The 17,592-nt window shown below is 38.9% G+C and overlaps 1 protein-coding gene across 7 annotated transcripts in view; it reads right to left on the bottom strand.

The window, feature by feature from the left end:
- The window catches only part of COBL (cordon-bleu WH2 repeat protein), a 150,677-nt gene that overhangs the window by 19,944 nt on the left and 113,141 nt on the right, over window positions 1–17,592 (bottom strand). For all 7 annotated transcript variants that reach the window (XM_042839621.1, XM_042839622.1, XM_042839628.1 and 4 more), the window contains one exon: window positions 5,144–5,447. In XM_042839621.1, the coding sequence (XP_042695555.1) occupies window positions 5,144–5,447 (304 nt within the window). The remainder of the gene's footprint in view (window positions 1–5,143; window positions 5,448–17,592) is intronic.

The following is a 17,592-nucleotide window of genomic DNA, read 5'->3' as shown; positions in this document are numbered from 1 at the left end:
AGAGGTGCATTCTGATACATGAAATGCTGTCTGAATGCTCACTGCTCTGACATAAATGGGTCCTGTGTGGTTTACATGGTCACTGGTCTGCCTCGACCCTGTGCATCAACTTTTTTTCTCCACAGTAAGATAATGCCACAATGCTTCCTCTTCACCTCACATGAGTACTAGGATGAGAAATTAATTAAAGTCTGCATGGCACATGGATACTGGTGTGATGAGTAAGATAGAGCAAGAGGAAATTAAATGGTCCTGGCTCTAGAAGAGAATGTGAACTGAGAGCAAACTGGTATACCTGCTCCATTAATTGAGCTCTGAAACTTAGAAAGAAAAAATGAGTATGACCATTTAACGAGAGACTTTATCATAGTGCATAAAATGGGGGGAATTGAGGTTAAAGGGGGGAAACTAAGGTTACATGGTCTTATTATTAATGTTAGCTAACTTTGAGCATGTGACTTAGCATCCCTAATAACATTATTTTAAAATAATTTTTAATGTGTAATTATTTATAAAGCTTGAGACAGTAGGTGTGCAGGATGCTTTATAGGCGTATAAAATTGACTGATCCCTGCCCCAAGGAGCTTGCATGATGACACCATACAAGGGATGGGAAAGGAGGGGGTATGGGAGGACAGAGTTGCAACACTGTGAGATCATGAGATGTGCTTACTGCTACATAAGCAACATTTCAGCTTCTTTGTGGTTTTCTTGTTACTCATTTAACACTATATATTAAAATTTGGTGAACAGATACATAACACAAATCAACTGTAAGGAAGGATACGAAGAAAGAGAACTATGTTGTACTGTGTTCAGAGTCAGCAGTTACTAAAACATTCACAGCCAATATCATATGTAGTCAATTATTTATAGGGGTTATCCTGTGTCACCTCCAGCTGAGATCAGGATTCTGCTCTACCAGGCACTGTATAAACATATTGTGAGATATCATAACTGTATGCAGAATTTTACACAGTAAGTGGCTGACAGGCATATCAGAGGCAGAGACAAAGATGGTTTAATAGATTAGTGGCAGAACCAAGGGTTGAGTGATTTGGTACTCTACACACTAACTCTTCTGTTTATTCGCATTAAGGCTGCTTAAACAAGAAACCCAAAACAGAACAAAAAAGAGTGCACATACAAATGGTTCTTACATACTGAAAAGCAAGACTACAGAGGACTGGAAATCCCTGGGCTTTGGAGACATTCTTTTAGAAATGTGTCTATCTTCTTTAGGAACAAGATTCATAATATGTTGCAATTGCCATTTCTGTACGTACAATGTTTGTACATGGCTTACTACCCTGTCCATACTATTTGCTGCTACATGCAGACAAACCTATTGCATATTGAAGACTGCATCCCTCAGCACTCCACTCTATCCCTGACTTCAGTAACAGATGAGGTACAGACCCTGCTGTGATATTCTAAAGCTATCAGACATTTCTGCTGCACTGAGACCACACATTCCATGCAGTGAATGGTTCCGGAAGCTCCAAGAAAAATAAATTTAAAAATACATATACAATTAACCAAATAAGCAACATGACAAAATACTCGTCATGATCTGGAGCGCAGTCTGAGAGCTCAGAACAAATATACTGAAGAACTGTGGGCTTGACTGTGCTCTTCACTAAAGTTTGTCAGGGTGCATAAGCAAAAGATCACTTGGTCCTTCCTTATAGCCTCTTCATACTCTAAATATAATCTGCTTCCACTTTAAGGGTAGTTTTTATTACCCACAGAGTACAAAATGATTGTAGTATACAGAATTATAGTTATTTCACAGGGTAAAAAGCCCCAGTTTTTGCTAGCTTTACAATTTAAAGCTAAATATTTTCATGATTTTTATTAACTTTTTTTCCCCCCAACCCTGGGCCAAATTAACTACAATTTCTGGCTTCAGTGGAGCTCAGACTCAAGGAGGACGCTATTTCACTTCCGCTAACTATTGTTTCTTTACAGTATTGACATGTTCTCTAACTTTATCTTTTCTTATCTTCCTTTTAGAACTGAGTTAGATCTTGGTACACGGACTGGAAAAAGACATAAAAGATTTGTGAAACTCCATGTAAAATTTTCCTTCAAGTTCTGTAGTTTTTGAAACACATTTAAAACTCTGTGTAGCTTGGTATCGATTATTCATTCAAACTGCACTTTGACTTGTCTGGGAATTTAGAAGGCTGCTTTGGTCCTCAAAGCAGCTCATTCATCACAAGAACTCACATAATGTCAGGTCTCCCAGCAGATTTTATCACTGGGGTGGTGGCTGCTCTGACAACAGCAGCTGAAATTGATGCACTCCAAATTTGACTGTACTAAATGCTGTACTCTGAACTGATTTAAATCCCAGAAAAACAAGAATTTAATATGAATAGCTTAAAAAACAAAAACAAACCCACGGCCATTTTGTCCTCCCCTCTACATTTGGGAAGTGGCTTTTAAAAACTCAGCAAGGTAATCTCAAAAGGATTTAGAAGAGCACGATTTTCTGTTTTTTCTACAAAAATACGTTAGCAGTGGGACTGGATTTACCTTCAAACATTGCTGGCACATTCAGAGCACAAAAGTTTAAAGATTTTACTATTAGTATCTTCTCTGTGGCAGTCTCCATGGTTGCTGCCATGAGAATAAAATCCACTATAAATGTTAGACTTCAGCTCTACCTTAAAGTTGATTTGAAATAATTTTGCTGTCCCAGAGATTAAAATACCCACAATTAATGAAACCCTCTACTTTAGCAACAAAACCATCTCCTATTTCCTTTTTAATTACAGAACCACAGAGTGGCCTGGGTTGGAAGGGACCTCAAGGATCATGAATCTCCAACCCAATTATGTCCTTTATTAATTAGTCGAATTATGGACATATCAGACAAATACAAAATATTTAGAATACTAAAATCACCTAAGTGTAGATTGGGAGCCTAGTTCAACCTGCTTCTCCAAGCAGGGATAGTTTCAAAGTCAGCTGAGTCTTTCCAAGGCTTTGTCTAGCTGCGTTCTGAAAACCTCCAGACACAGAGATTTCTCGAAGTCTCTGTGCAACATGCTCCACTGCCTATTTTGAGGAATTTCCACCTAATATTCCATTTTTATTTCCTTTACAGCAGCTAGTAACTATTGTTCCTTCCACTGTGTACCCCAAGAAGCCTCTGCATCCAGATTCTGCTCACAGACCTGCTTTTGTATGGTGAGAGACTGCAGTCAGATCCCTCCACATCCGCATTGCTTTTGCAAGATGAGCAACCCCAGAGTTCTCTCCCCCTCATACTTTTCATCTCCAGCACCCTGTCAACTCTGTGGCTCTCCTACAGACCTTCTGCAGTTTGCCATCCTCTCTTGGGGCTGGATGCAGTACTACAGAACTGGACTCCCAGATGCACAGCAAGGGGGACCATGACCTCCCTGATTACGATGGGCTGTGCTCTTGCAGCCTTGTATGTCTTTCCACCTTCCAATCTTCCCACTTGGCAAGTGGCAGCCCTGCTGACCAGCCAATTAAATGGTTCCCCAGGTCAGTGGCTTTCGCAAATTCTAATAATAATGTGTTTTGTGTCACACTGTGTCACACTGTCCTGCTGCCTCTTCTTTAAGTACCCTTTCCAAATATTAAAAATCAAAAATTTAGTTTGTTTATGTGGCAAAAGCAAATCCAAAATCTAAAAAAAGTCCAAAATATTTTCCATTGATTAGGATTTTCTTACAGTGTTTTGCCTTGATGTTTTCACTCAGTATTATGGCAATGTTTGTTTTTTTTTTTTTTTTTTCCCCTAAATGTACATGTGTGTTTTCTTAACCCTTTAGATCCTTGATAGTAAGGAAAATTGGGACTGCTTAATTATCTTAATACTGAAATTAATGGGTTGCTTTTTTGGATCAGGTCTGGAACGGTAACTGTAACTACTACACCAGCCTATTTAATATTCCAAACTATATCAGTTTGATATTCAGGACCTAAAACACTGCAGAAGGAAAAATCAGAACTAAAATGTATTTCTGAACAAATATCTAAATGAGACTTGACCCTGTTCCCCTTGATATTGATGAGAAAAGAAAAGCCCTGAAATCATTCCAATACGTTAAATACTGACTTGGCCTAGTTTATACCTAATTCATCATCCACTGCATGATCCAGGATGAAGTTCTCCCTCAGAAATGTGTGGAAGGAAATAACTAGGTCATGATACATGTTCTTATGAAGGGGCTACAGATTAGTAGCTGAATGGAGACAGACCAGAAAGCACAGACTTTGTGTCAACTGAGAATTCAGAGGAATTTCTGGCCTCTGTCCCATGACTCGGCAGCATCACACAGAGTGGATCCCTGTCAGTATTACCAGGCCACCCTCCTTGCTGAAGGCACAGCTTCCTTCCTATTTGGCCAGTTTGTATTTGCAAAGTCCTATAAATTTTGGGTTCCCACTGTGGCCCTGCCACCAACTATGTGAGTTTTGGCAAACAAACAGTGTCAGAGTCACTTCTGATTGAGGGCAGTTTCTAGTTAAATTCCAGGTTCTTGTACTTCCCTGCAGAACTGCAGCACAATGTTTGTTTATACAAAAAAAAAAAAAAAAAAAAAAAAAGAAGTGTAAAAAAACACCAAGGTACAACACCAGTGGAAGCTAGCAGTAAGTGAACATACATATGCACGTACATGCACACACCCACAAATAAACCCCCAGATTTCATGGAATATATCCTTTTCTACTTGACTTTAAATGGCTTGAATCTTCCCATTTTATGAATTTTTCCATTTATGACCTGTAAGTCATTTTTCTAGATCAATACAAAATATCACTTCAAGTACTTCACATACCATCAGAACCACAACAGAAGCCAAATTGTAACAAAGTTGCTTCAAACTTTTGGGAGAAATTAACTCTGGAGGGCAGCACTCTTTAGCAAGAAACTTAACTACAAGTTCAAACAGAAAAGTGACCTTTGCCTGTTGCTACAAGCATGTCACTGGAGGGGATTTGGCGCAGTTTTTCCTCAATGGGAGGAGTCACCTGGCTTTGGTACTGGTTTATGAAAGAGCAGAAGAAAGTAGAAGCAGCAGCTGGCTTTCCTAAATGCCTCCCTGCAAGAAGGACATGCAAAATATTTTCCAAGGGTTGGCTTCAAATGAATTCTTACCTGCGTGGAGTAATGGCATATCCCACGTTATCGCAGTACGTGTTCTTTACAGAGCAACTCTCTGTACCATAGATCACGTCTGAGTCCACGTAGCCATTCACCAGCTTGATGTCTCTCAACTTCGTACTGTCATTTTGTGAATCCAGTGACACAATGTCAGATGGGGAGCTTACTACACCTGAGTCTTCAGTAGTGTCCTCAGATGCAAAGCAGCTGCTTTCTGATGCTGTTTCTTCTACTTCTGATAGCTCCATAACTGTATCATCCACTACATAAAAATTATCATGTGCAGGCAGCAGGCTCTCTAAATGAAATACACCAAGTAAAGTTAGTTGAAAGTAGTCACAAAATAAATACAGAGATCTACTGCTTTGTAAGTAGAAAATGAATACATGAAATCCTTTAGAAACAGTACAATAGACCAGAGCTCAACATTTGTGTACAAAGGCTGCTCTAAAAATACAGCCTCCTATTTCAGTAAGTTGTCTCATGATGTCAGAGGTAGATGTTGGTATGGGAGCAGAGGTTAAACCTTCCCACCAATATTCATTACATTTTTTTGCCGTGTGACCGATGGTAGCAGAGGGGCAGTCTGACACCATGGCACCTAACATGGAAGTGCATATGAAGGTGCAGATGAATTCCAACTGACATTCCTCCACATTTGCTGAATGTTTCTGGAGACGACTAAACTAAAGTTTAAATGATGGGATGCAAGAAATGATTCCTGTTATGGCTTGTGATGACATTGTCTAATTGCTCCTTTTAAATTTTGCCAAATTATCTCCCATAATACTACACATAGATAAAAATGAGCAGCATTTCCCAGGTAAGACACTGAATTGGTATAATAAATCTACACCTGGCCCACACGATGAGTCACTTTATTTTACCATCTTTCAATTTCCTATGTGTTGAGTGGGTGAATAACAATAATCTCTTAGCAAAGCATAAAAAATCAAGCAGCATTAAAAAAAAGTAGACGCAACTCAAAGCAGAACCTTTCCCAGCTTTTAGTCATATGTGAAAGAAATCAAGGGATATGCTCTTTGCATGCTTAATTGTATTAAGAGTTGCAAGTGATGAGAGATGATTAGATACGGTATGGTTTTTCATGTTCTGATCTAGTTTGTTTCCTATGAAATACTTGTGGGCTGTTGTTACTGGGTTTTTTTGTGTGTGTTTTTGCACCACATCATTTAAACATTTTGTTCTGTTGGTGTTTTTTTTTGGTAAGAAATACAATTTTGTTATTTTCCTTAGGTAATGTAGAACTCTGCACTCCACCCTGCAATCACGCTATTAAAGGAGAATGGCTAATAACGTCAATAATTTCAGAGAGTGACTGAAGACAGAAGCAAATTCAAACACACTACTTGTGATCATAATGAATCAATACAGACTAATATGAATGTTTAATTGATAATTAAAAGTGTGCCTCATTTTCTTCTTCAACATCCATGAGCAAAAGGAAGGTTAAAAAATTGGTTATGTTCTGATCTTGCAGACACTTGTGGTAGATGTTAATTACATGAAGAGTCCTATGTCTACAAGTGTGACTAAGATTAAACATACACTTCACTATTTCTAAAGTCATAATCTACAAGTTTTGAAGCATACATGAAGCTACATGTCAATGAAAATCATAGAAATAATTCTGTATCATACTGTATACACAGAACTATTCTCTTTAAGTCAGGGAACTGACATCAACTTTGTTAAAAAAAAAGTATTACAAAAATAATCTTCGAAGGGTGTAACTTAGTGAAGCTTCGAGTAAAACTAAAATAAAAATCAAACTAACATTCTCCTTGACTGAGGTTACAAGACACCATTAAGTACTGAAATTGATTTCTGACAGCAGAAGCAATAAAATTCATAGGGTTACAAATCATGATTCAAGTTGTAAGTGCTGTCAAGCATCAATATTAATGATGGGAGATGATCCAAAGACTCTATTGTGACTTTGGAAGTAATGTTACTCCATTTCTTTGACCTTATTTTCTGTAACATTAACTCCAGGTTCCAGATTAAATCCAAGAGATTGTTCCATGTAAAAATATCAATTATAGGAATGAATTATGTGACACTGATGGATTATGGTATGCTCATAACAGAACTACAATTAGGACAACACCAGTATCAAGGAGAAATAAGAATAACTTGACATTAAACACCCAGCAATAAACACCCACAGAAAAATACACTGAACGAATAGGTAAGAGTATATGGCCTGCTTGGCTTTTAATTAAAAACAAAAATTCCCAGCAACAATCTACCACCAAAGCATTAGTAAAAGTTACAATAGGTTAAAAACAGAACAAAGTACAGTATGATATAGCAAAGAAATCACAAGTGGAAAGTAAAGAGTAGAAGCACACATAAAGTTTTGGAGCAATGCACAATGCAGTATATTTTGATGCAAAGGGACCTCAACATAATACTGGCTACAACATTTGTCACCAGGATGCCATAAATGATCTTCATCCTGCAGTTTGTGACAAAGTACCTGCTTCCAGTTCCTGATACCAGGGTGGCAGGCTTTTCCTCTTGAGCTGTCTCTCTCATTTCCTGCTCCTCCTTTTGCCTGCCTGCAACTATTTCTGGCATCTGTTTCAGATTATAGATCTTTGGTCACACAGCCTCACTCACGTACTGCAGTAGCGAAATCCTTTTCTCTCAGAGGTTTTATCCAGCAAGGTGCCCTGCCGCAGGACCTCCACACTCCAGCCCGTTCTTCACACATACTATTAGAATGAAAACTGATTCTCTTTTTATCAATGTCCGCACATGTGAACAGATCCCTATCAGTTATGCCTGGGTCTTGGCAGCTGAATCGTCCTGTTCAGTGTAAGAGCCTTCTTGTTTAGCAACATCTATCTGAACAATGGCAATACAGAAAGACAACTTTCAATTCAGTGATTAAATTCCCATGAAAAACCAAAATGACTCTCTCACTTCAAGTCTATCACTTTTGTTGAAGCAGTTCCCTCATCTTTTATCTTCACAGACAAGATCCTTTAATTCCAGCATTAACACATGTCAACAGAGTTGCTTGATGAGTAAAACATTTTGATTATCACTACTGCTTATCTTAACACGTGGGCACACACGTGAATATTGACAGCTGAAGTTCTATGTTATCTTTCAGCTGTTGTGAATTGGAGCTATCCTTGGATGGTTGAAGTAAGAACCTGTTCTTCCTTTCACACACCTGAACAAGTCTTCACCAGTGCAAACTACGCACTGTGCAAACTAGGATGTCCAGGCCACACGAGGACATAGCAGTTTCCTCAGAAAACACACAATGCAAAAAGTCCACCTCAACATATTGAGTGGTCTTGACTCAGGGAATCAGAAAATAGCTTTTACAGCTTTCTAGTCTTACACAGATGACCAGGTAATGAGCAGTAGCAGTTGCAATTCTGTCCTACAATTTTTGTGTATCTTCTCCTCACACTGAGTGTGCATGCACAAAAACACCACACACTGAGCACTGTATGACCAGAGTAGTGCCAGCCAACTGAGGTAAGTCTGTGGCCAAACGAAGGAAAAATTTACTATTTGATGCTCTCTTCTCTGTCATAATGCTAACAGCACTTCAGTTTGGCCTCTGATTTTCAAGATCTTATGCAGACACAAAACATCCGGGTTGAGATACAGAAAACTGAGCTTTTACGCCATGACCTGGCACACAAATAACGACTGCCACAGACAGCATACTACTGAAACAGTGCTGTACCTCGGAAGACTGTCTGAATTTCTGAAGGAGTAACAGTGCCAAGCTCTTCTTTCAGTCAGACGTAACCCACTTACAACTATGGATATCCTGAGCTGTAACGGTCCCACAGGGATCATGGAGTTCAACTCCTGACTTCAAGTGGATTATGGTCTCCAACTCGACTAAAATTTCTGTGTGATATCTCATCCACAGCTTCAATCAGCGTTCCTCCATGCCTTGCACTGCCCTGCACCTACTCAGGACAACAGGAGGAGATGCTGCAAGGCCCAGAGGAGTGCCCTGACACAGCTCTGCCCTGCTCCCCAGCACCAGGCCTGTCGCTGCACAATTAGGTCAACCACAACCGACAACGGCTTTCTTGGGGAAGCTGTTAGCAGGAATGTTGCCCCTGATCATCAGGAAGCAAAGGGGAGAGTAGCTCATCAGTAAAGAATGCAAGCTTCTTGTTTAATACAAAAGAGATTTCGTTGCTTTAATCTCAATAAGCTGTAAGTAATTAGGAGAACACTGAGCTCTGAGTTCAGAAGAGCCATATCTGCACTTGTGCTGCTTGATCCTGCATATACGTACATATTACTCACACAGAATGCCAGTGACGGAGAGATAGATAAACACCTGGTTTAAATGCCAATACACACTTTCAGAAATGAAGACTAAATTCAGTACAAAATGACAATCATGGGTGAAATCCTCAATTTGATTACTGATAGAAAGTAACCACCATCTACTTCAAACAGGACTGAGATCAGATTGAAGTGTTCAAAAGATGCACGTCTCACCCAGATGTACGAAATCAGAACCCAAGTCCACAACACTGAAGACCAAACCACCCCTCCCTCAGAGTCCACTGTATACAAGGCATATGTCTGCTCTTGACAAAGTGCAACTGTTCACTAATAGCTGCGACCTCCCTCCTGCTTTTATGACACTGCTGGTTGTTTACTGTCACATTCAAAGACAGACTACAACCAAAGGCATTTTTCAAGAGATAGCAGCTGATGTGAAAAACTGGAACTTCGTACTGATTTTAGAGATGCAGAGTTCCTATAATTCCTCTGAGTTCTCCCTAAGCGGTTGGCAATTATTTTCCAATCTCTTTCACCACTTGTTCCACTGAGAAAAAACTTTCTTTTCATGGATTGAAATTGCTCTGCTGTAGTTCAAATGGCCTATTACACTAAAATTGTTAAAAATATTACAAACTTCATCATGTTAAAGAATAATAATTCTTATAATGATGCCCAAATTGCAACACAATTATTTTACTGACAGTACTTAAAACTTCTAGCAAGAGAAAAAGTTGCTCTAATTCTTTGCACTGGCAGTACAAAGTAAAGATCAGTGTTCAAGAAAAGTGTGCATTTTTTCACGTACTTGGAAGAAGCCTCGTGGAAAAAGATGGGGAATTATGGCAGTGATTAACAGAGATTATAAAAATAAGCAACGCAGGAGCAGTGTAAGAATTTTCACACAGGTACAATGTGCACTGGTTATATTTTACTCATTCTGCTCATCTATCAAAAACTTGTACGTGAAGTATAGGTTCAGTTAAAGAACAAGACAGAATGGGCTATCTTCTCTGAATTTATGGCAATTTACATTCAACATGTTTCTTAGTATACTTGAGCCTGCATGCCTACTTTCACTTTTTAAATTTAAATACTAATTATTTAAATAATAGCACTGTTATTCATTAACAATAGAATTAGGGAAGTCAGGGAACAGACTGAGCTCTGATGCATTCTTTTCAATTCCCATAACTGCCCTGCAGCGGCTGAAGATGTGCCCAAGGAATGTGATGGTGAGGATGCTTTACAACTTCAGTCCTCCAAAATGAGGATGTAGGTCAGCTTAGTAGTCTCAGTTCATTTAGCTAATGGAATTCCAGGAAAATTTCATTCAAGAAGTACCTCTGGAGGTCACCTAGGTGAACATCCTCCTCAGAGCAAGGCTAACATGCAGCTTAGATGAGGCTGTTCATGGCCTTGATCTGCTGAGCTCCTAAAATCTTCAAGCACAGAGACATCACAGACATTCTAGAAAATAAAAAATCATTCCCTGGGCAACATTACAGCTTTTCCCCAAGATGAACTTTTTCTTATGCCAAATTAATTTCTTTTCCTCAGTCCAACTTGCTATTGTTGCCTCTTAGCCTTTTGCAGAGAACCTCTGAGAAGAATCTGGCTCTGCCTTCCTCGTCCTGCACTACAGCATTCAAATCCTCATTATCCTTCCCTTTAGCAGGATCAAAAAGTCCTGTGCACCTCAGCATCTCCATGTACATGTGCTCCAGCCATTTCAGAGACCTTCCACCAGGCTGCTGCCTTTGGTCTGGTTTGTCAGTATCTTGTCTGAGAGAATGCAAGACTGAGCCCACATCTGGACAATGAGCACACATGTGGCTTCAAGACAGCCAAGCAGAAGGGAGCAATCCTTTCCCTTGATCTGCTGACTGTGTTCTTGCTAGTGCAATTCAGTATGTGGTTAGTGCTTCATCACCATGAGGGCATGTTGCTGATTCATGCAGTCACGCATGTGACTCGCAGTTCTCATATAATGAGGTATTTTCAGTCTCCTTCCTAGCCTTTTGTCCCATACATGTTTTCTTTGCCAACAGGTTCTTCTTACTGCAAAAAATCTGCAACTAGAAACTATCAACTCAAGTAAATGGCTGCTACCTCTTCCCATTTCAGACCTCCAGTTTTACCATCTGCCACACAAGAAAACAGAGAAAAAAAAAGTTCAAAATAATGTACCAGATTTTTAAATAGGAAATTAACACATAGGACTTTATTATCCCTATTTTTTTCCCCACAATCCTTTCTTCAATGACTACAGAAATCTCTCTGGCCTCTATAAAACTGATATGTCCTAAAATACTCCTACTGTTGTTATAATGATTGTTATCCTTCCCCTTCTGGCATCCTTTCAAACTCACTTTTCACTAGTTCCTTTGTTTTACAAAGACCTTAAGGCTCTGATGACTCCACAGTATAGCCCTCAACTGCTCAACCTTCTTCTACAAGATTAGACATAACAGATTCCAATCCTTTGCAAATGCGACACGAAGAGCAAAATGTTCTTTACTGCAAACAAGACCAAGTGTGCAAGTAGATAGATTTTTCTTTTGATTAGTTTAAGAAAACTATCACCATGCTTGGAGAAAAATGAGTTAATAGTGCGAGTTTTCCACCTCCTATTACACACCATGAAGTATGATGGTGTCACTTTTTAAGAGTAAGCCAGAACTACATACAGGATGCTTTCCTGGCTCTCCTTACTTACGTGCGAGGAGCAAGGCAGTGTGCCTCACCTGTGCAGCTCAAAAGACTGTGAACAAAAAGACAGCACAGATTAAAGAAGCAGGATAATGTGGAAGTATATTTAAGTGCATACAATAGATAGCTTCAGAGCTGTACTTTAAAAATCATCATATGTAATACCAGAAACATGTTGTGATCAATACTGGGGCTCTTTGGAGGCCTTTGTGGGAAAAGAAACTCTACATCTAACAGAAACTGTCTGACATAATAAGCCTGATGGAGAAATAAACCACTCTCCACATTTTGCTAGCAATTATTAGTCATAAGTGATAGATTTTGGTAATCTGCATCCTTTACAGAGGTGGTTGGCTTCAACTCAAGTATGCTGCAGAATCTAAACAAATGGACTGTGAAGGTGATTTTCATGAGCCACCTTTGAGTACAGACTGTAAAATTGTCTGAAAAGCGTATGCGGTATAATGATTAAAACCAGAAATGATTAGTGCACCTATGCAATAAAACAATGTTTAATTAGGTGATTTTTAGGACCACAAAAGAAAAGGCCATTTGCTCAACATTTTTTCTTAAACTTCTCCATCATTTTCCCTGTCCATTCTCTTCTTGTCAATTCACTCCCTTCTTTGCTGTCTTTACTGTTAACAATTTCATCAAATCTGTACTACAGTTTCCTATTGCCACCACAATCCAGGGAAAAGAACCATAAAACACTTTTGCATTGTAACTGTATTTTCTTTCCCCAGAGACTAGCTGCTAGCAAGCTCAGCAAGGAAAAGACAAAAAAAAAACCTCCTAAACCAAACATGCATACCCACACACTTGTGGGATTTAAGAACTCATTCTGTGTTACAGAGATACCATTCCACTCCCAACTGTGCATTTATTTCTGATTGAAAGTGATTTAGAAGTTGAGAACTGTGGAAAAGAATAAGGTTTATCTGTAATTGACTCTCCATTACTGAGGCCATCAGGAACTACATGCATACAAGTAAAAAATTTTGAACAGCTCAGTTCTGATTCCAGGACAAAGTATACTTGTTTTGTGCATATAAGTGCTTCTATTGAGAAATACTGCACAAGTGAGAAGAAAATATGTGTGGTGCCTTCCTAACAGTATAGATTTATTGTGCAGTAAGGGCAAAAAAAAACCCCAAAATTTGTTTCATTTAATAGCAACAGCTAAGAGTGAACTTTGGACTGGAGTGGAGGATAACTAAATGGAATTTCATCACCTTGTTGAGTTTTTGCTGAGTTCTCATTCATCCTCACAGCACCTCAGTCCATTCAGAACCACGATGTTTCCCTTTGGTCCCCCACTCAGTGCATCCATCATGCTTCCTTACATCACCTTCTATCTTAGTTCAGAACAGCACCGACAGCACTGCCTGAAGTCAGACAGAGCCCTGAGAAAATGAAATGTTTCATGCACAAACCACTTGTCTAACTTACAATTAGGACAGCACAATATAACTCCATTTAACTGGTCAAAACACACTTCAGACTAACCACCAATAATATAAATACCTTTGCAGTAGCTAGCTCCAAATTTAGATATGAAAATCTTTTCATACATGTCTGTAGTACAACGACACAAAGCTCACTCTTACCTCCTTTGTTGTACATTACCAGACTATTTCCCTCTCGGACCATCATCAATAGAACACCTGCGTCCTCTCCAAAGTTCAAACTCCAGCAGACCCTTCAATATAGTTTGGCTGTGATTTACTTTGTCAGTTACATTTGGAGGAATATTTTATCCTATAAAAGCATACTTCTTTTCTGAATTAAGGATTTGCACGTTTTACTATGCATTCACACTCAACTTGTCTCGTAGCTAACGAAATCAAAGACCAGAGTGTATGAAGTCTCTCCCTGAAGATCTTGCATAAGACCCCTCAGAGCAGCATTGCGCTATTATCAATGGACACTTCTTGACTGTCCTGCAGATGAGACTTCCTGCTGGGCAGTGTGCAAACCAAGGGCAGCAAGACCAGGATGCTTGTCACAAAACACACTGCTTGGGACTGTGCTGTCAGTTAAGAGCTACTGACAAGCTGCGTAAAGGCCCATTGAGGCCACTACTTGTAGGAAGGACACTAAAGGACAGCTGTTTTTTCCAATAACATAGACATAGCCAAGAAATCACTGCATGGGGCAGGAATCAATTGCTGAGTACCACAAATTCCTATTCAGGCTCTAGCCACCTTTATCTTTTTCAGACATGCACAACGGTGAGAACTTTCTCATCAGGAGCTTAGTTAGGAGGGAATACGGGACAGGTGGAGAACACGGTGCTCACAGAACAGCTCTGCTGTCAAGCAGAGTCATGTCTGCATGTCATACACCCTTTGACAACACATGGCCTAGATCAGGTCATTTCAGACTTAAGCAGAGATGAGAATACCTAAGTTAGAACTGAATTTTGCTCATTCCTTCACAGTCCTCTTCTGAAGCAAGCTATCTCATCAATTGTGCTTTGCTCTCAGGCTCTCCTTCCCTGCTAACTTAGAATACCAGCAGGAGGAAATGCAAATAGGCAAACGTCGTAAGCGGATGTTATGCTTTGTAATGGTTTGTGTATAGCAAAATGCTAATGGCAATACCTTCTCTGGCACTCCTGTGACCAGCACCCTCATGGAAGAAAAGCTCTTCTTTGGAAATGGGTCTTCATCTCAGCACTGACTTGGAATAAATTTTTCCCTTTCATATTTTACTGTTAGCATCGGGTCCTGCTTCCATTTAATCAGGTGGGTTTTGCCACTGACTGCAGTGGGAGCTGGATCGGACCACTTACTGATTAAAATGCAAAGCTGCAGGTATCTCCTCCATGGGAAGAATCCCCACAGGGAAAATCTATCTGCATTTTTATTCACGTGAAGCATTTTAAGACTTTCATTTACACAGTTCGTTCAGTAATAACGTGCATGCTGTATAATGGGGTACCCGATTAAGCATGCTTAAGTGCCTTCCTGGAGCAGGGCCATTTCTAGAATATGATGGTTCACTATGAGCATATCCTCAGAACAGACACGCTAGTTTGGGAAATTTTTCACATAAGTTAATGGGTTTAATTCTGAATACGATCAGCATAAAAGCTCATTTTTCCTACGCAAAATTCTGAATTTTCTGTTTTTAATTTTTAGCCTCAGTTCTCACAAAAATAAAATTGAGAACATCACACTGATGTAGGTTTGAGTTTGTCTATGAAACTCTCTAACTTCTAAACCCTAAAAATTGGCCATTTTTTTTTCTGAATTAGTCAGGAAGGGTAACAGTGCTAAAATTCAATTCCATGAGTTTCATCAAGAAGTAGAAGAACCTTTATAAATTATTAGAGAAAGAATATCTATCTATTTATTCATCTCATGACAGAGAGACAGAGGCTACAAGCTACAACAAAACTCCAGAGTTTATCTTTTTTTAAATGTCTAGAGAACTGAGTAATTAAAGCAGGAACTGCTTAAGGAATTACCTGATGGGGTCTGGAGGAGGAAAAGTAGAAAACAAAGAACAAGAAAAGGAAACATAAATCTTAATATTCAAGTTGTCTTTTAAAAGCAAAGTGATGAGATCTCCTTCTCCATCTCTCTCTTCCTTTATAAGTATCTCTTTTAAAGATTTTGGTTTTTATCCCCAAAAAACCTATGCAACGATTGTGCTTGGAAAATTTTACACATGTGTGACAGGTTACTGTACCAGTTTGTACAGTACAGTTTATACTGTAATGTTGTAACCTTATCTTCACTCCCCTGATTGCTCATCATAACCCTTGCACCTTAGAGTGGCCCCTATCAGACCAGTGCAGAATTGAGTTGGCGGCTTGTTATTACTCTTCACATCATGGCATGTAAGTTTAAAGACTTCTGTGCTTTCAGTCTGCTAATTTTCTCACAGGCACTAATTTAACTCCTGGAAAACTGCAAGGAGTTGCCTTGTGCAAGGATTTTTTTGTGTAAAAAAATTCAACCAGTGTGCTGCCAAAGCCTTGTATTATGAACAGTGACATGTATTTTGTGTACCCTGAGAGTGTAAAAAGGCCTTTTTAGTACAATCTGTGTCCCTTGTAGGAGTAAACTGAAGACAAATGATTTTATTTGAGGAACATCTGAATCACATCGATTAGCTTGATGAATACAGAACAGGAAAGCTGCCAGGTACAAAGGAAGCTGGGCATGTCCACAGGGGAGTGGAGCAAACAAGCAAATTACAGTATATGCATGGTTTTTTTTCTTCCTTTGACCAAATGTTTTCATTTGGAAAACTCGGACACTTAAACCTCAAAGTTTCTTTAACAGACCGGTCAGTTAATCAGCACAGCTGTTTCTGAAAGCAAGAAGTAAAAAAAAAAAAAACACATGTATTTTTAAATCGTGACTGATCATGAAAATATCCATATATGTTGTGTTTAACCAAAATAATATTTCTTTTGGGGAAAAAAAAATAAATTCCTTTCTCTGGGAGGAAAGCAGGCTAAGTTTTACCGGGCAAAGGACAATCATGTCATTCCTGATCACTGATTGAACATGTCTGAGAGACTGTCAGTACCCAAAAAGAGTGTCAGATAAAACTGAGATAGTAATGCGCTCTTCCGATAGTTCTCTAATATACATTTCTGCTCTCTAATAACAAGAAGCGACATGGGCTGGCCCTTCTAGAGCACTCAGCTGGCCACTATTAAGCTGCCTTCATAAAGAGTCAAGCTGAAAAGTCTATTTAGCTTCCAAACTGCTCCTTTTGTTACAATCAACAGCCAACTGCAGAAAATTCTTACTGTGAATTCTAAAACTTTCCCAGTACTTTAGCTTTCTAAAATGTTCATACATTTCTCATATAACTCTTTATAATTCCTACAGATTACGAATTATAAGAATTCTTGAATTCTTGTCAAAGACTTCCCCATATAGGAACAGTTTAAGAATAGATTTTGGCTGAAAAAAAATGTTCATTAATTTTCAATGTTTTACAAAGTAAAAAAAAAATTTTTTCAACGCCTTATCAAGTGCAAAAATTGAGGAAAACTTTTTAAAATTAGGTATCAATAATAACCTTCATAATAAGCTTGAATGAAAAATATTAACTGTTCCCCTAGCACTGCTTATGACAGATTCCATATATATTTTAGCAGTTTTACTTTCATCTTTTAATCACAATAGCCTTATAAAAAATATTTGCAAGTTACAGTGTTCCTTTCTCATTCTTTCCTCCATCTTCTTTAGGTCTTTGTCCTCCATTACACCCCACCTTCGCTTATGGTACAGTAGGTTGGAAAGTAATTCTTTTATCCATGCCAGGAACCAATTATGGAATCCACAAAAGGAGCTGACAAAAGAGGCTCTGTCTCCGCTCTCAGCCTTTTGCTCCCTCAGGCCCTAAAACCCAGAAGTGAATGTGCATGGACAGAATTCTCAATTTCTTAGAAGAAAGCA

The sequence above is a fragment of the Centrocercus urophasianus genome, unplaced genomic scaffold (assembly GCF_019232065.1).
Source record: "Centrocercus urophasianus isolate 14NV4802_14NV808 unplaced genomic scaffold, USGS_Curo_1.0 seq_11, whole genome shotgun sequence".
Lineage (NCBI taxonomy): Eukaryota > Metazoa > Chordata > Aves > Galliformes > Phasianidae > Centrocercus > Centrocercus urophasianus.
Note: the sequence above shows the minus strand (reverse complement) of the source record. Positions and strands in the feature narration are given on the sequence as shown.